The sequence below is a fragment of the Giraffa tippelskirchi genome, chromosome 5 (assembly GCF_054371585.1).
Source record: "Giraffa tippelskirchi isolate mGirTip1 chromosome 5, T2T-mGirTip1v1.2.pri, whole genome shotgun sequence".
Taxonomy (NCBI): Eukaryota; Metazoa; Chordata; class Mammalia; order Artiodactyla; family Giraffidae; genus Giraffa; species Giraffa tippelskirchi.
This window is the reverse complement of record NC_137279.1, coordinates 3,570,001-3,589,594: the sequence shown is the minus strand read 5'-3', so window position 1 is coordinate 3,589,594 and position 19,594 is coordinate 3,570,001. Positions and strand designations below refer to the sequence as shown.

The 19,594-nt window shown below is 41.6% G+C and overlaps 1 protein-coding gene and 1 long non-coding RNA gene across 2 annotated transcripts in view; one reads left to right on the top strand and one right to left on the bottom strand.

Moving 5' to 3' along the window:
- LOC145506966 (uncharacterized) overlaps positions 1-19,594 on the top strand; it is a 65,281-nt gene that overhangs the window by 12,383 nt on the left and 33,304 nt on the right. The window contains exon 3 of the long non-coding RNA XR_014054471.1: positions 12,749-12,829. This is a non-coding gene — a long non-coding RNA (uncharacterized LOC145506966). The remainder of the gene's footprint in view (positions 1-12,748; positions 12,830-19,594) is intronic.
- The window catches only part of ATP6V1G3 (ATPase H+ transporting V1 subunit G3), a 22,431-nt gene continuing 4,571 nt past the window's right edge, over positions 1,735-19,594 (bottom strand). Inside the window, exons 2-3 of the mRNA XM_081492665.1 lie at positions 12,007-12,107; positions 1,735-1,948 (exon numbers count right to left, since the gene is read on the bottom strand). Coding sequence (XP_081348791.1) covers positions 1,775-1,948; positions 12,007-12,107 — 275 coding nt within the window. The 3' untranslated portion in view covers positions 1,735-1,774. The remainder of the gene's footprint in view (positions 1,949-12,006; positions 12,108-19,594) is intronic.

Sequence of the window (19,594 nt, the reverse complement as noted above, 5' to 3'; positions counted from 1 at the left end):
AGCAGCAGGGAGCCAGCAGAATAAGTACAGAAGTGTGAGGACATTGGAGTCATATTTCCAGACTGAAGCCTTGAATTGTCTATAGTTCTCAAGCAACTCAGGGCAAATTTCCTAATCTCATTTCCTACTGTGTTCCATGGGGATGCTAATACTACACACCGTAACAGAATTAAGATAATTTATACATGGCACTTAAGGTACCTGGTACTTAAGACCCCTGAGACTCCCTTAGACTTAGGGAGTCCCTTAAGAAGGCAATCAAACCAGTCAATTCTAAAGGAAATCAACCTTAAGTATTCATTGGCAGCACTGATGCTGAAGCTCCAATATTTTGGCTACTTTATGCCAAGAGAAAACTCATTAGAAAGACCCTGATGCTGGGAAAGATTGAGGGCAGGAGAAGGGGGTGACAAAGTACCACAGACTGGGTGGCTTATGAATAACAGAAATTCACTTTCCACAGTCCTGGAGACTGGAAGTCTCAGATGAAGGGGGCAGCAGGAGCAGGTTCAGCAAGGGGCCTCTCCCAGGCGGCAGACAGAGGGCTTCTTGTAGCCTTCCACAGCAGAAGGAGGGTGACTGCCTCATGGCCTCTTTGGTTGGCTGATTCTAGCTGTGCTGCGTCTTTGTTGCTGTGCAGGCTTTCTCTAGTTATAGTGTGAGTGCTTCTGATTGTGGTGGCTTCTCCTGTTGTGGAGCACAGGCTCTTGGGTTCACAGGGTCAGGAGCTGCAGCTAGCAGGCTTACTTGCTCTGTGGCATGTGGAATCTTCCCGGACCAGGAATCGAACCTTGTCCCCTGCATTGGCTGGAGGATTCTCATCCACTGAACCACCAAGGAAGTCCTGGTCTCTTTTAATAAGGCCACTAATCCCATTCACAAGAGTGCCACCCTCATGACTTGATGATCTCCTAAGGTTCTACCTCCAAACACCATGACAATGGGGATTAGATTTCTGCATATGGCTTTGGGGTGGGGGTGGGGGGGTACAAACATTCAGGTCATCATACACCCGAACCTACTATTTCTCCTTTAAGGTTTGATTTGCTGTTGTTTGATTTTTTTGTTTTGTTTTTAGCCTAAACATGTGTGCTAGCAACTCCTCTGTCATTTTTTTTTTTTAATTTCTGCTAGAAAGAGAAGAATATTTGCTAGTTGAGATTAAGCAGAGAGGATAGTTATATAGCCCATTTTTCTTTATGTATGTATACCTGTATGTGTGTGTGTTTGTGTCTATCTATCATCTCTCTTTCTATATATGAAGGTCTTACTCTTCGAACTAGCGATAACATCTTACTGGTTTCCTTACTGATTAATGAGTTAAATAAAATCCTTGACAAATAATAATTTTATACCAATATCAGAGTGGTGATTCTATCTCCCTTAAAAATGACCTTTTAACAACCACAACTAAGAACACATTTTGTAAACTGATAAAGAGGAGAGGAAATTAGAAAAAAAAAAAAAAAAAACCCACACCCACGAAAAGTGGCCAAATCCACGTTTTTGCCCATGTGTCAAAAATATGTTAACTCTGAATTCTTGGCTTACTCCAAATTAGAAGACAAGGTCACACCTATTACCAGGAAAGCTATGATAACTTTTTCGTTGGTTTGCTTTTAAATTCAGTATTTCTATGTGAATTATATCACATGAAAATCTGCAGATGTGTAGTAAATTTAAGATGCACACTTCAAATCTCTTAATACAAACTTGAAGCCATAAACAACCAGGGGGCATGAAAACACTATTTATTGAACAATCAGATGCACATTTAGTTGGCGATTCTGTAGTTCACATGGATTTCTGGTTTCACGTGACAGACGATGCTTAAAAGCTCATTGATCACACTTTCCACGGACTTGCTGTAGCTTGCATTCAGCTCTTTTATCTTCCCTAGGGTTTGCACTTCTATTTCTTCTAAGACATTACTCTGAGAGCCCATTATCTACCAAAATAAAACAGAATTCACTACACTGTAGGTAATATTAAAATTTACTTGTTTTGTAAGTTAAATTAAGTTTGCATTATCATTTGCATTATGCATTATTTTTCCAGAATTTTCTCAGAGAATAGATAAGGTCACCAATGCTGTGAGTGGGATGGATAAACTTTTCTAAAAAAATATAATCTGCAAAAAAGGTCAAAGCTGAATCACTATGCTGTCCAACTGGAGCTGTATTGTAACTCAACTATTAAAAACAAAAGGAAGCTGGCCACAGCAGGTGACTTCTAAGTTGACCTTCACACAGTACAAATTGAGGGCAAGTTCACAATCATTCTATTAATACCATGCTCGGAAGTTTTCTTGATGTGTTTACGATAGTTTCCACTGACTTCCTGTGTCTTACTTTCTGAATTAAAAGTCTGGCAAATAAAGTTGAAAGACATCATTAAACCCATTATTGCTGGTTTTTAAAGAGCAAATAACTGGTTTGTGAATTTTTAAAATACATTATCTGAACTATTTAAATCTGTCTTTTAGGAATATACAGCCACAATATGCCCCATAAGATACCTTCACAAGCCCAGATATATCATTTATTGTGTGTGTTCAGACATTCAGTCATGTCCAACTCTCTGCAACCCTATGGACCATAACCTACCAGATTCCTCAGTCCATGGGATTCTCCCAACAAGAATACTGGAGTGGGTTGCCATTTCCTCCTCCAGGAGATCTTCCCGATGCAGAGATTGAATCCATGTCTCCTGCATTGATGTCAGATTTTTTTTTTTTAACAGTGAGCAGCTTGGGAAGCCCATGGGTAGATTCGGCATATTCAATGCATTTTTGACTTCAATAGTTTCAACCTGCCATGGGTTTACCAGAAATTAACCCCAGTGTAAGTTGAAGAAGACCTGTACTTGTTGATTTAGTCCCATTACAGTTTTAGACTCAGTGTAACCTGAGCGACTTCACTTTCACTTTTCCCTTTCATACATTGGAGAAGGAAATGGCAACCCACTCCAATGTTCTTGCCTGGAGAATCCCAGGGACGGGAGAGCCTTGTGGGCTGCTGTCTATAGGGTCGCACAGAGTCAGACATGACTGAAGCGACTTAGCAGCAGCAGCAGCAACTTATCTTTCTGATTGTTTTTCTATTAACACTGATCACCAGTATTCCTATCGTCTCCTCTCTCTCTCAGCTTCTCTGCCAAGTAATGATATGATTGAAATATAATTTCCATGAACAGCATGAAAAAGCAAAAAGATAATTTTACCAGAGGAGTTAGCAATTTAAAGAGATTCTGTGGTGAAACCCTTTGTAAAGTTATCCTTTGCTAAAGCAAATAGTCAGCTCCTAATTGGTCTCCTCCGTAAACTCAGCCTTTCTTGAACAGGGAATTGTGAAAGCAATACAGCTGGGTTTTGTTTGTTTGTTTTTCTCTTTCCTGAGTGTTTGGGGAAAGCATGCATTTAATTTAGTCCAGGAGGCTCCACTAATGATTGACTTACTTCAAGGTTGTCAGAATGTTCTAGAGTCTAGAATCTGAATGACCTTTCTGGGCCCCAAACTTGAAATTAAATGTCACTGAGGTATCAGGTTCAAGTTCTTTTCTGTTTGTAGTTCAGGCAACTGGGTCTTTCTAGTTCAAACAAAATCATTTTGAGATGATATAGCTTCTAAGACATCAAATGCTGCTGCTGCTACTGAGTCACTTCAGTTGTGTCCGACTCTGTGCGACCCCAAAGACAGCAGCCCACCAGGCTCCGCCGTCCCTGGGATTCTCCAGGCAAGAATACTGGAGTGGGTTGCCATTTCCTTCTCCAGTGCATGAAAGGGAAAAGTGAAAGTGAAGTCGCTCAGTCATGTCCGACTCTTAGTGACCCCATGGACTGTAGCCTACCAGGCTCCTGCGTCCATGGGATTTTCCAGGCAAGAGTACTGGAGTGGGGTGCCATTGCCTTCTCCAGACATCAAATAGCTTTTATAAAAAAACATTTTGATAAGTGAGTATACAAGAACCACAGACATGGGGATGAAATTTTCCTTGCTACAAAGATGCTGAAAAATAATAGAAAACTACTTACCAAAGTAGTTCTACCAAAATTAAAAATTTCTTCTAAATCCAATATTGGATTTTATACCTAACTCAAAAAAAAATTACCGTTACTAAAGTCAATGTCTTAAGTAGTGAAAAATTTAAAAGACACACTGTTAGTTAGTTCAGTTAGTTAGTTCAGTTGCTCAGTCGTGTCCGACTCTTTGCGACCCCATGAACCACAGCATGCCAGGCCTCCCTGTCCATCACTAACTCCCAGAGTCCACCCAAACTCATGTCCATTGAGTCGGTGATGCCATCCATCCATCTCATCCTCTGTTGTCCCCTTCTCCTCCTGCCACCAATCCTTCCCAGCATTAGGGTCTTTTCCAATGAGTCAACTCTTTGCAAGAGGTGGCCAAAGTATTGGAGTTTCAGCTTCAACATCAGTCCTTCCAATGAACACCCAGGACTGGTCTCCTTTAGGATGGACAGGTTGGATCTTCTTGCAGTCCAAGGGACTCTCAACAGTCTTCTCCAACACCACAGTTCAAAACCATAAATTCTTCGGCACTCAGCCTTCTTTATAGTCCAACTCTCACATCCATACATGACCACTGGAAAAACCATAGCCTTGACTAGACGGACCTTTGTTGGCAAAGTAATATCTCTGCTTTTAAATATGCTATCTAAGTTGGTCATAACCTTCCTTCCAAGGAGTAAGCATCTTTTAATTTCATGGCTGCAATCACCATCAGCAGTGATTTTGGAGCCCCCCAAAATAAAGTCTCTCCCTGTTTCCACTGTTTCCCCATCTATTTCCCATGAAGTGATGGGACCAGATGCCATGATCTTAGTTTTCTGAATGTTGAGCTTTAAGCCAACTTTTTCACTCTCCTCTTTCACTTTCATCAAGAAGCTCTTTAGTTCTTCTTCACTTTCTGCCATAAGGGTGGTGTCATCTGCATATCTGATGTTATTGATATTTCTCCCGGCAATCTTGATTCCAGCTTGTGTTTCTTCCAGCCCAGCATTTCTCATGATGTACTCTGCATAGAAGTTAAATAAGCAGAGTGACAATATACAGCCTTGACGTACTCCTTTTCCTATTTGGAACCAGTCTGTTGTTCCATGTCCAGTTCTAACTGTTGCTTCCTGACCTGCATACAGGTTTCTCAGGAGACAGATCAGATGATCTGGTATTCCCATCTCTTTCAGAATTCTCCACAGTTTATTGTGATCCACACAGTCAAAGGCTTTGGCATAGTCAATAAAGCAGAAATAGATGTTTTTCTGGACACACTGTTAGGAAACTGTAATATTACCTACTTTTCTTTGGAGAAGTATTGAAAATAGTTATTATTAGGCTGGATTGCTGCAGCTGTCCCATTGGGTTTTGGAAATTTTCATCTCAGCCTTAGGATCTTTATTTTTTAAACGGGGGTAATATCACCTATTTGGTGGGTTTGTTGCAAAAAGTCAACCAGATTTACGAGTGCAAAGCATGCAGAGTGGTGCTAATAGAGCTGTAAAAGCCTCAAAGTGAGCCAGAAATGTAATTTAAAATTTTCTAGAATTGTATTTAAAAAACTAGAAAAATTAGCTTGAACAATATTTGTATTTAACCCAATATAGCCATACTATTCGGAGAAGGCAATGGCACCCTACTCCAGTACTCTTGCTTGAAAAATCCCATGGATGGAGGAGCCTCGTAGGCTACAGTCCATGGGGTCGCTAAGAGTCGGACACGACTGAGCGACTTCACTTTCACTTTTCCCTTTCATGCACTGGAGAAGGAAATGGCAACCCACTCCAGTGTTTTTGTCTGGAGAATCCCAGCGATGGGGGAGCCTGGTAGGCTGCAGTCCACGGAGTCGCTAAGAGTCGGACACGACTGAGCGACTTCACTTTCACTTTTTCCTTTCATGCACTGGAGAAGGAAATGGCAACCCACTCCAGTGTTTTTGCCTGGAGAATCCCAGCGATGGGGGAGCCTGGTAGGCTGCCGTCTATGGGGTTGCACAGAGTCGGACACAACTGAAGCGACTTAGCAGCAGCAGCAGCCATACTATTAGTTTAATGTAAAATGTAAAATTATTACATTATTGTTAGTCATGACAAACCTAGGCAATGTATTAAAAAGCAAAGCCATTGCTTTGCCGACCAAGGTCCATCTAGTCAAAGCTATGGTTTTTCCAGTAGTCATGCATGGATGTGAGAGTCGGGCCATAAAGAAGGCTGAATGCCAAAGAATTGGTGCTTTCGAATTGTGGGGCTGGAGAAGACTCTTGAGAGTTCGTTGGACTGCAAGGAGATCAAACCAGTCAATCCTAGAGGAAATCAGTCCTGAATATTCACTAGAAGCTGCAAGATGCTAGAAGCTGCAAGATGCTGAAGCTGCAGCTCCAATACTTTGGCCACCTGATGAGAAGAGCCGGCTCATTGGAAAAGACCCTGATGCTGGGAAAGATTGAGGGCAGGAGAAGAGGGTGACAGAGGATGAGAGAGATGGCATTACTGACTCAATGGACATGAATTTCAGCAAACTTTGGGAGATAGTGAAGGACAGGGAAGACTGATGTCCTGCAGTCCATGAGGCTGCAGAGAGTTGGACATGACTGAATGATTGAAGAATAAGTTCTTGTAACCTGGTGTGTATTTTATTTATAGAATATCTTCATTTGGACTAGTTGTACTTCAAGTGCTTGGTAGCTACATGAGAATGACCATCGTTTTTGACAGTGTAGGTACTGGACGACAGATGACAGCTACCAGCATTAGGTATATTCTTAATGTGCTTTGCTAAGACAACATGATAATTTTCTGAAGATGTTTATTATGAAGGTGATGTTTAGCACAGAAGCTTAGCACTGAGCAAGTAATCAGTAAATGTTAGTAATCATTATTATGATTTATCACTGTGTTGCTTGCACTTTAAAATTTGTATAATCCATCTTAAACTTTCATAAATGTTGGCATACCCTTTTAATAACCCAAATTCCTGTATTTCATCCTGTATAAATAAACATATTATTTCTGAGTTTATTTTAGCCACAATAATTTGAGTTTCTGCAGTATTTCCTAGACAATATGATACCTTGACTCACTACACACCGCTTTATTTTATTTTTCAAAAGATTTTTTATAGTTTTTTAAATTTTATTTTCAATTGGAGGATAATTACTTTACAGTATTGTGATGGTTTCTGCCATACATCAACATGAATTTAATGTGGACAATTTTAAAAGTCTTTATTGACTTGTTGCAGTATTGCATCCGTTTTATGTCTTGTTTTTTTTTTTTCGCTGTGAGGCATGTGGGATCTTAGATCCCCAACCAGAGATTGTACCTGACCCCCCTGCATCGGAAGGTGAAGTCTCAACCATTGGACCACCAGGGAAGTCCCCGTATACCATTTTAAATGGTCTTCCTTGGGAAGAATTCCATTTGTATCTGAAGATAGTGCTGATTTAAACCACGCAGGAGTTACCTGAATAAATGCAAGATGTACAAGGACCAGGGTAAGAGTTATCTCATCCACTGATGAGTTAAAGTGCCTCAAACACTGTCAGACACATAATAGATGCTCAATACACACGTTGAACAGAAGACAGAGAGTGGATCACCAGGTGTTACACAGAACTTGTTGCCTGTGCTCTACTGCTCTTGCTGATCAAAGCTTGCTGTTTGAATAGTTGGACACTGTATAAAATGGAAGTGGATAACTATGTGACACATAGCAGTGCATTTGGTCAAAGGCTACCATTGAAGGACTTCTCCATGGGAATTTGCAAACCTTCAGTGTTGAGACTGACGTGTATAGCTTTACAACTTAGTGACGGACAGTGTTGGTGAAATCTTTCAACATTCAATACATTTCTTTGTAAGTTGTGTTTCAGTTTAAGGGTAACAGAGGTTCAGTTCCTTCACACAGTTTTGCATTCTCAATTTGTAGCTGCTTCAAGGAAACAAAAATACTTTCATAATATGAATTTAGGAAGAAATACTAAAGATATAAAAATCTTCAATATGATCAGGGCAATCATTTTCAGGTCTTTTGTTTAGATGCATGGTCAGTGCCACCTTTTATTGGCATTAACAGTATTTAATATTTCCATGATAGCAATCTATTGTTTTCCTCATTGGAAGATGCTATTTTGTAGAACTTTTCCAAGGTCGTGGGGGATGGTTGAAGTAACTGTATCACTAGAGATTTGTCTTTTTGAGTATATGGTATAAATGGAATCATAGAGTATATACTTTGTGTCCATAGAAATGGAATGCACTATAAATGATGGCCTTCTCTCACTCCCTGGTGGCTCAGATGGTGAAGAATTCGCTTGCAATGTAGGAGACCTGGGTTCAATCCCTGGGTTGGGAAGATCCCCTGGAGACAGGAACGGCTACCCACTCCAACATTCTGGCCTGGAGAATCCCACGGACAGAGGAGCCTGGTGGGCTACAGTCCATGGGGTCACAAAGAGTCGGGCACGACTGAGGGATATTCACTTTCACTTCTCTCACTCAGTATAGCATCATTTTAGAATCATCCAAGCTGTTGCATGTGTAACTAGTTTGGTCCTTTTCCTTGCTGAGTAGTATGAAATTTTAGCAAGCGATAAAGTCAAACAAGGAATAAGAAAATAGCAAGGGATCACTAAATCTTTGTTATAAAGATATTCGTTACAAAGATATGCACCCCACACTGGGGTACTTGTTTCTCTTGATAAGTCAGGGGAATTGGAAAATACGTTAACAAGAACTAAAAAGCAACCCCAAAAAGTAGCAGCAAGGTGCAGCACCAGTGGCAGGTGGAGAGCTGGTTTCTTGGGTCTCCTCCCAGACCTCCTGCGTGCCCTGGGTTAATGATGATGAGTTTTAGTGGACTAGCCCTCTGTTTGACATACGGGGGTCATGCCAGGAGGGAAGATCTGTGCTCGTGGTTTGCAATATACTTGAGGTAACAGAGGTCTGAACATGCTGACCTTTCTATGTGAGCTTTTGATCAACTAGCTGTAAAATTGGCTTAGAGCTCTAATTATGAGAGCCATGAGGAGTTTTAATGACTCTCTGATGCAGAGAATAAATATCCTGAGCCAGATTTACACTGTAGGAGATTCTTCTGGAGATTTAATATTTCAAGGGAGTAAACCCAGCTACTTTCTAAAATGATGGTCAGTTTTGTAATTACTTAAAAAAATAGCAATGCGTATGTTAGAAATGTCCCACACAGGATCAGAAAAGCTGATTAGCATCAAGAATGGTTATTTTTTGGGGGGTCCTAATATGTCATTGGCTTCCCAGCTGGCACAGAGGTAAAGAGTCTGCCTGCCAGTGCAGGAGGTGCAGATTCGATCTCTGGGTCAGGAAGACCCCTTGGAGAGGGAAATGGCAACCCACTCCAGTAGTCTTGCTGAGAACGTTCCATTGACAGAGGAGCCTGGTGGGCTACAGTTCATGAAGCCGCAGAGAGTCAGATGTGACTAAGCATATACAGACACATGACAGAACTCAAAAAGAAAAAGTCATGGAAGAGATGCTTAGTTATTCATTCGTACAATGAATGCTTATTGGATACTTTTGGAGGAGCAGATGCTGTTCCGATATCAAGGAAAGCAACAGAGAACAAAACAAAGAACCATCACTTTGGTGCTCACAGTCCAGAAGGAAAGATAAACAATAAGCACAATATATATATAATGTATCCAGTAGTGATAAATGCTCTGACTATAATGGATATCATATTTTTTTTAACCAGAGACACTATTTTAGACAAGGTGATCGATAAGAAGAGCTAACACCTTAACAGAGGTCAAGGAGAGATGAATGTACATTAAAGAAGATCCACGGAGCAGACACAGCAGATGCAAAGGCCCAGTGGCAGCTGCCTACTTAATTCTTCTGGGAGAAAATGAGGAGACATATGGCTAGAACAGAACAAGTAGCAACAGAAGTAGTAAAAAAAAAAAAAAAAAAGTTACAAATGGCCAAAGTAGATATTGTTGTCTATTGCTAACAAGCCTTCTGGTATTTCCTTATGATTTCCTTTTCAACTAGCTGGCTTCACTCCATAAACCCTTCATGAAAATATAAAGCAATGCTGTTTCCTACCCTAGCATTTGACGAATATCTGCAGTTCAGAGCAAAACGTAAGTGCATGCTATTTTCCGAGCTGACAGTTTGGGCAGATTCCCAGGGGCTGACCATGGAGGGAGTATGTGTATGTGTGTTCCTGGAATCTTATGAGTTCTTTTTCCAAATATTGATAAGAAGGAGTTGCCTTTGCTAAGTTGCCCACTTTATTCTAAAAGGACATTTTATTTTAAGAAATAGTTCCTTGGAAAAGTTTTTCCTACCGTAGGATCTAATGTACCTGATCCTACATGAGTTCTGCACCAACTGCCACTAAAATCAAAGCTGTAAACAGAGATATTTACAAACTGCTTGTAGTTCATCTTGCAATGTCCAGCTTCTACACAGAGCTTTATTTATAACTTTGCTGAGGCAAAAAGAAAGCATACAAACTTTAGTTATGGTGCATGGAACTCAATTGTTTCTTTTAGTCTGTGTTGCAGTGGGCTCAGAAAAATTCATGCACTTATATTTTTTACTGTAACCTGCAGATATTTAAAAGATACTAGTGTAGGAAAAAGCACTTCTTAATATTTTAATAAAAGATTTGGTGAATGAAGTCAGACAATTGAAAAGGAAATCATAAGGAAAAGCCAAAAGACTTTTCAGCAATTTATAACAACATCTACATGGATCATTTGTAAATCTTGAGTTCGCCAGAGGATATTTGGCCTAACCAGCTCATTGTGTAACACTGTGCAACACTTTTTATTGATTCTACTAGTGAACATTAATAGAGAGCAACAGAAGAAAAAAAAGTTTTCATATTTTTTTTCTTACTTAAATATGTTAGTTGATAATCTATAGTAAGAATTAACAGTTTAACTAATTCCATTCACTTGTATATTTGAGAATATGATTTTTAACCTATAATGTGTTAGATAATAACTACTGATTGATACTTTCTCTGACAAATCAGAAAGCCTCCGGAGTGAAACTGTAAACTCAGTAATTTTGTAACCTTTGTTTGAGGGGCTTTCCTGGCGATCAAGTGATTAGGACTATGTCTTCCGATGCAGGGGGGTGTGGGTTTGATCCCTGGTTGCGGAGCTAAGATCTCACATGCCTCAGGGCCAAAACCCCAAAACATCAAACAGAAGCAGTATTGCAACAAATTCAATAAAAACTTAAAAAATGGTCCATCCATATCAAAAAGTCTTTAAAAAACAATGATTTTATTTGATATTCAGCCTTGAAGTGAAGTGAAAATTGATCAGTCATATCCAGCTCTTTGTGACTCATTCCATGTCCCTGGAGTTCTCCAGGCCAGAATACTGGAGTGGGTAGCCCTTCTCTTCTCCAGGGGATCTTCCCAATCCAGGGATCGAATCTAGGTCTCCAGCATTGTAGGCAGATTCTTTATCAGCTGAGCCCCCAAGGAAGCCCAAGAACACTGGAGTGGGTAGCCTATCCCTTCTCCAGTAGCTCTTTCCGACCCAGGAATCAAACCAAGGTCTTCTGCATTGCAGGCGGATTCTTCACCAGCTGAGCCTCCGGGGAAGCCCCCTCTTTAGCCTTGGTTGGACTCTATTTGCTGCGTCCCATGTATTTCTCTCTCCTAGTATCACGCATGATGGACTTGTCTGGTGGCTCAGCAGTGACAAATCCACTTTCCAATGCAGGAGACGCAGGTTTGATCCCTGGGTGGGGAAGATCCCCTGAAGGAGGAAATGGCAACCCACTCCAGTATTCTTGCCTGGGAAATCCCATGGGCAGAGGAGCCCGGAGGGCTACAGTCCATAGGGTGGCAAAAGAGTCAGACATGGCTTAGCAACTAAATGACAACAACGTTGTATGTGACACTTTAGAAGATCAATATCTTATTATTAATGAATATATTCGTACCTTAGAGTCTATGCGGAAAAAAAATCGGTGCTGACTCTTACTCACCTTAGTCTGTTTCTGTCGAAATTCCTCATCTCGCTGCATTCTGTACTGACCAGTTTCTGCCATCGCTTCCTCCTTGGCTTGGCGCAATCGCTTGACTTTTCCTGAAAATTAACAGGGGCACAGAAGGAGTGATATTTCTTTTCAACACATCTGGAATTTTCAACTTGACTTTTAAAAATGTGGATGCGGTCTTACATTTTTTTTTAAGCTTTTTTTTTTCTTTCTAGGATGACACCCTTCGTTAAAAAATGGTAGATATTGAAAAATCCCTGATTTTTTTTCAGTTGGATTCTTTAGAACATGGACATGACAATGTTCTTTCACATGTCCATGATTCAATAAAATACCTGCCCATTCACTCACAGCAGTACCAGCCAGGGAACAGATTTTAGTTGTCACTGACTCGAACAGACATTATTTGGTCAGATTTTCTGTCCTGATTTGCTGCCAGGAATCCTTCAGTCCATACCAACTGGATTCTATTTAATACTGGCAGATCTCCAAGTGCACAAACATGCTACTCAGACTCTATCAAACCGACTCACAATTTTTTTAAAGTATTTTATTGGATTTTTCTCTTCCCATTTGTTGACTCTAGAAAGTCTGATTAAGCCCCACAACACATCAAAGTAGATATTTTTTGTAGCAGCTTTCTCTGAGGGGGACTTGAAAGTGATTGTAAAACCAATTGTTTTTAATGGTGAGGAGATTTAGTTAAGTAGCTCTCTTTTCTTTTATTAAGAGCAAAGGTGTAAGCCTTAAGCCGGCAGACAGCAACGAAGATCAAAGTTTCAGACAAGCATGGAGCTGTGGAGATCATTAGGTAAGCACATGACTTTATTTGACAGCCAGAGGAAGTTTGGGGGTTATAGAGAAACAGTTATCACTGCTAGTCACTCACCACCCACCGCCTTCAGATACTCATGCTTCGTGAACTTTAAAACTTTGAAGAAATCCTGAACTGTATTAAAATTAATTTTTCCCCAAATCTGTTGTCTATTTTAGTTAAATACCTTTATCCTTTTGCCCATCTAACAGCATATTTCCTTTTCTCTGGTAATGTCTCTTAAGCTTTTGTTGATGGTTTTTGTCAAGGGTTTCTTTTACGGTATAGTGCGCGCTTGCAAACTCGCTTCAGTCGTATCTGACTCTTTGTGACCCTGTGGACTGTAAGCCCGCCAGGCTCCTCTGTCCATGGATTTTTCCGGGCAAGGCTACTGGGGTGGGTCATCATGCCCTCCTCCAGGGGATCTTCCGTACCCAGGGGATGGAACCCATGTCTCTTACACCTCTTGCGTTGGCCGGTTCTTTACCACTAGTGCCACCTGGGAAGCCCTATATGGTGTAGACTTCGAACTAAATAAGTGTATTCTCAGACATAGAAAACAAACTTATGGTTACGAAAGGGGACCATGGGGGAGAGGGATAAGTTAGGAGTTTGGGATTAACATATATGCACTACTAAATATAAACATGGTCTTTACAGGTGGTTCAGTGGTAAAGAATCCACCTGCAGTGCAGGAGACATGGGTTTGATCGCTGGGTGATCAAGATACCCTGGAGAAGGAAATGGCAACCTACTCCAGTATCCTTGCCTGGAAATCCTATGGATGGCAGGGCCTGGCGGGCTACAGTCCACGGGGTCACAGAGTCAGACACAACTTAGGAACTAAACAACAACATATATAAATATATAAAATATATTAATATAAACAACAAGGGCTGTATAGCATAAGAAATTATATTCAATATTTTCTAATAACATATAAAGGGAAATCATCTGAAAAAGAATATATAGGTATATAGATCTGTGTTTACACAGATAGATATGTGTGTGTATGTTTTGACTGTTTGTCAAAGTCGCTTGGTCATGTCTGACTCTTCGACCCCATGGACTGTAGTCCATGGGATTCTCCAGGCCAGAATAATGGAGTGGGTAGCCTTTCCTTTCTCCAGGGGATCTTCCCAACCCAGAGATCGAACCCAGGTCTCCCTCATTGCAGGTGGATTCTTTACCAGCTGAGCCACAAGAGAAGCCTATGTGTACACATGTATACATATATATATGTGTGTATATGTATGTATATATGTATGCACATACATGTATATACTGAAACTAACACAACATTGTAAATCAATGATACTTCAACAGAAGTAAATTAATAATCATGTTCTCATTAAGTAGCATAAAAGAAAATTATTTTATTATTTTTATTTTTCAAACTTTTTATTAAAAGAAACTTACCGTAAACTCTTATCTGTCATCTAGGTACATGCTTTACTTGGCTTTGTGTACCTTTGTTGTATTTGAGTGTAAATGGTTTCTAAATTTCTCTTCCCACTATATACGAGCTGGTTTGCTAGTCACTGTATACAGATAGAATAAAGAGAGTCTCTGAGTTATAAATTGAAATGTGTCTCTTTGACTATTACGCTTGAGTGGGACTGAGCAGACCTGCTTCAGAGCAGAGACTTTCCTCTAAATTCTCTGTAAAAGCCAAGGTCTTGTAAACATGAGTGCTTGTCTAATGCTTGAGATTTGTGGAACATTCACAGCAATGCTTACCTTTTTCCTACTTAATTAAACTCCTCCCATTTTGCACCTACAGAATTTTGCAGCTCTCTGTAGTTCTAGCCATTTCCTGGCAATTGAACATAGATCATTTGTAGAACAAATAGATGATAAGGTAAGCTCTTTTGGGATCCCCACTTTCTTATCACTGCTCATCACTGACATTAGGACAGAAATATATTTAAGATGTACTAACGTTTTCTTAGAGTGGATTGTAGGATACATAATGATGGGCTGTAGGATCCAGTTTTATCCAATCAAGCACATAAAACATCATGATTCTCCATCTTAATAGCATCTTAGGTGAAAATACTGGTCTCAGAGTCATGACTCTAGCACATAAAAATAATCGTAGTAAGAAGCTCTCCGAGTGCCCTGCCCCCAGAAGCATCCAAGTCTCCACTTAAGAGGCCGCACACCAGCTCCATCACACAATGACAAGCCGAGAGTGTGTCTGATTCCCCCGCGTGGCACCGATCACCTGCTGGTTCTCATTCAATTAGAGAGGAGAGCCGCGGGGAGATGGCTGCTTGCACAGCAGTTTTCTGGAAGGACTGGGCAGCTGCTGCCCGTGAGAGCCTGCATATGTTCCGCCCGATTGCATCCAGGGCAAGAAACGGGGAGCCTCAGGCCGGCTGTCTCATCGGCGGCGAAGCAAAATGAGCGCCTCAGATCCGCTCCTGTTAACCTCTAGCTGGGGTCTCTGTGCGGGAGGTTTCCCAGTGTTAACATTACACCACCTTCAGAAAGACAAATAGCCGAAGACATCGCTTCAATGCAGAATCTAAAAAAATGATACTAGTGAGCTTTTTTACAAAACAGGAACCCTCGCAGACTTAGAGAACTAATTTAGGGTTACCGGGGCGAAGGGTGGGAGGAATAGATTGGGAGAGTGGGAGGGACATGCGCACACTGCTGTGTTTGAAGTGGTCCCCGACCAGGGCCTGCTGTCCGGCACAGGGAACTCTGCTCCGGGTTACGTGGCGGCCTCCCTGGGAGGGGAGTTCAGGGGAGAATGGATACATGTATATGGATGGCTGAGTCTCTTCGCTGTTCACTTGAAACTGTCAGGTTGTTAATTTGCTATACCCCAATAAAAAAGTAAAAAGTTAAAAAAAAATTTCTGTAATAACCTAAATGGGAAAAGAATTTGAAAAAGAATGGATGCTTGTATAGGTATAACTGACTTGCTTTGCTGTACCCCTGAAACTAGCACAGCGTTGTTAATCAACTATACTCCAATATAAAATAAAAATGAAAAATAGAAAACCAACAAGGTGGCCAACACACATTCCCTGGAGTGGAAATAAGAGACATTTAGCCCATCAATACTACTCTCTGTCTACTATGTTGCCCACTCTTCTGGGTCTTGTTGATAGAGCAGCAAAAACCGCAAGCAGATCTGTGTAATGCAATAGGGGGAGGCAGAAATAGAAAACAGACAGTGAGGATATGATACAGCAAAGATGATGAGCACCACGCAGGAGAACAAAGGCACCTAAGGGTCAGAGAGAGGGGTGGGTGCTAAGACAGACAGGGCAAGCCTCTCAGCAGATGAGATACATGAGCAGAGACCTCAAGAAATAAGACAGCTGGCCATGCAAATACCTGAACGGGAAGAGCATTCCAGGCAGAGGGAACAGCAGACACAAAGCCTGTGAGCAGGAACGCTACTTGACTTGTTCAAGGAACAGTAAAAGCATCCTCCTGGTGGGTCCCAGGTCAGAGAGAGCAGAATGGTTAAGTGTTAGATGACATCAGAGGGGCAGCAGTGAAGCCAGGGCACAGAGAGCTCACGAGGATGGGAAGGATTTGGGTTGTTGAGATGCTAAAGCCACGAAGGGTTTTTAGCCAAGATGTGGCGTTCTACTACTTCTGGTTTACATGAATTTCTTGAGCTGGTGTGGTGAAAACAGATTGTAGGGGCAAGGGAGAAGCAGGAAGATGGGTCTGAAACTTACTGCAATGGTTCAGAGACATGTTTATGATTAGCGGAAACAGCAAAGCAGCCGTGGAATTAATTAGCAAGGAGTTACATATCCTTTGAAGAGAGTTGAGGGATAAACAGGAGGGACACGTGAGCCCATGCTGGCTCCAACATTTTATTCTGGGGCAAAGTCAAGAGAGCAGTTTCATTGTGATGCCCATTAAACATCTAGCGGAGATGGGGAGAAGGCTGATGTTCATATAAAGTCTGGAGATCAGGGAAGCAGGTCAGGATGGAGACATGAAGTTTGAGAATTATCAGCATGGAGCCACGGTTTAGTCACAGAGTTAGGTGCAGTCTCTTAGGAAGCATCTGTGGATACGAAGGGGACGTGTCCCAGGTGGGGCTCCCACTGTAGAGACTGGCGCGGTGACAGCAACTCCAGCCTGAGAGCGGGGTTGCAGAGGCCAGTAAAGGGAGGGTTTCAGCGGTGAAAGAAGAATTCAGCTGTGACTGAGATTGTTCATTAGTTGAGTTTAGCAACTTTGCTGATCTTGACAAGAGGGGACTTTGACGGAGCTGGAGGGACGAAGTTCTGATTAGAGTTTCTGGAGCAAAGGGGATTTTTAAAATGTAGATTCAAGGCATACAGGCAACTTCTTTGAGAAGTTTTCACTGACAAAAACAGACAAAGAAGATAAGGATGCAGGACTGTCAAGTGAATTTGACAACCAGCGGATGTTACATTGTGTTTACGCATCTCGAAAGTCTGTTTACATCTGGTACCTGCGAATGTGACCTCTCTTGGAAAGAAGGGTTTTGTAGATGTCATCAAGTTAAGATGAGGTCGTGCTGGATTAAGATGGGCCCTCTATCTGAGGACTGGCCTCCTTACAAGGAGGGGGAGAGACTCCCCTGGTGATGCAGAGGCTAGGACTGCACCTTCCAGCACAGGCGGTGCAGTTTCGATTCCTAGTTGGGGAGCTCAGATCCCACATGCCTTGTGCCCCACCCCCTCCAAAAAAACAACAGAAGTCCTATTGTAAAAAACTCAGTAAAGACTTAAAAATGGCTCACATCCAAAACAAAATCTTGAAAATGAAAAAGGAGAGGGAGTTTGGACACAGAGGCACAGGGGCACAGAGCAGAAACAGCGATGGGCGCCTGATTGCAGAGGCGAGTCAGAAGGACGCAGCTCCACGCCAAGGGAAGGCAAGGGTTACTGACCATCAGCAGAAGCTGGGAGACAAGCAGGGCACAGGTCCTCCCCGAGACCCCGGAGAAAGGACCACCCCCACCCCCAGCAGCTTGTGTCTGGACTCTGGCCTCCAGACCTGGAAGCTAATACATTTCTGTTGTAAGCCACCCTGTGTGGGGTGACTGGTTATAGGAGTCCTGGGAAGCTAAGGCTCAGAGAAACGATGTTCGCTGAGCGGTGGAAGCAAAGTCAGATACTTGATTGTGGTAGAAAGAGTAAGTATCCAAACGAAAAAACTAGGCATAAACAGAGCGGGGGTCACCTTGATTTGGTACAAACAGAAAGGGTGCTTTGGGAGCGTTTGGAGATTTCTATCTGTTACTAATAACATTTTTATTCTGTTCTATCAAGTGTGTGTGTGTGTATGTGTGTGCGCACGCAGGTGCACACACACAACTATTTTTGAGCCCAGGCTCCTCTGTCCATGAGCTTTCCCAGGCAAGAATACTGGAGTGGGTTGCCCTTTCCTTCCCCCAGGGATCAAACCTGCATTGGCAGGCAGATTCTTTACCACTGTGCCACCTGGGAAGCTCTACCACATAGAAGGAGAGAAAAAAAAGCTCTCCTGGCTTTGAGAGGGTTGTTGATATTATGATAGAACCCTGCTGGTTTGAAGAATGTCCTCATTTTGCTCCCCTGCTGCAAACAGTAGTAAGTAACCTGGAAAACAAAGCAGCGTTTCTCTACTGGTGCCCGTGACTGTTCGAGTACTGTTCTCTGCTGGCCCTCACGTCTCCTTTCATTACTCTGCCTGCTTGTAATTCCTTTACTTTTCCTTTTACTTGTTCTTTCCTTGTTTAAAAAAAAAATATATATATATATATATATATATATATAATATGTAGTTTTATGTAGATCCTGGATTGAATATAACCAAATGTTTTTAATAGATGAAAATGTTGTATGGTTATTAACATGACCCACTCGAAGATATCAAAGTCCAATATACCTACAAATATCCCATTAGTCTGTGGACTATAAAGTAAAAGGAAGCATTTACAAGCTTACAAAACATGCAAAACAGGGCCATGAATTTCTACTGCAACATTTTTTGTTTTATTAGTTAAGTAGAATTCATGTCTCCCTGAATCAGAACACTCACTTACATCATGAAAAAAATGATTAAGTCAAGATGCTTGTTGAAATAAATTTGGAATATCTGTATACTGGGAAAACAAATAAGCAATTACAAAAAAACTCATGGCAGGCCATCCGAACAAGTCTACATTATTGTACTCATTGATGTGTTATCTAAGTAAGAAGTAGAAATATTTAAATTATTTATTTTGCAAAAGTATCATTCCCCTGGAGGAGGGCATGGCAACCCACTCCAGTATTCTTGTCTGGAGAATCCCATGGACAGAGGAGCCTGGTGGGGTACAGTCTATGGGATCTCTAAGAGTCAGAGACGACTGAGCAATCACACACTCACAAAGTGTAATTCAGTGGGACTTCATGGAACATGGGCCTGCCCAAGACCATCCCACCAGCCCGAGGCTCAGCCCACACTGTCTGGTTACCACCCTTACAGGTGTCTGCATCTCCGAGCCTGCAGTGCGTGCAAGTGAAATAAATAGTGCTCTCATAAACGTCAAGCTTAAAGTAAAAAACCATACTCCAAAGACACAAGTCCTTATTCCTCCTGTTGATAACAGTGCCTTGAATTTTTATTCTAATTCTGATCAAAGATGCAATTGAACTGAATAAATAAATGAATAAAATAAAGAACAGTGAAACACAAGAGAAGCTGCCCAGGGTACCTTGGCACGCTTGTGAAGGGAGTACGATGCTCAGTTATAGCTGAGCAAGAAAACACGGCTTATCCAGTGAA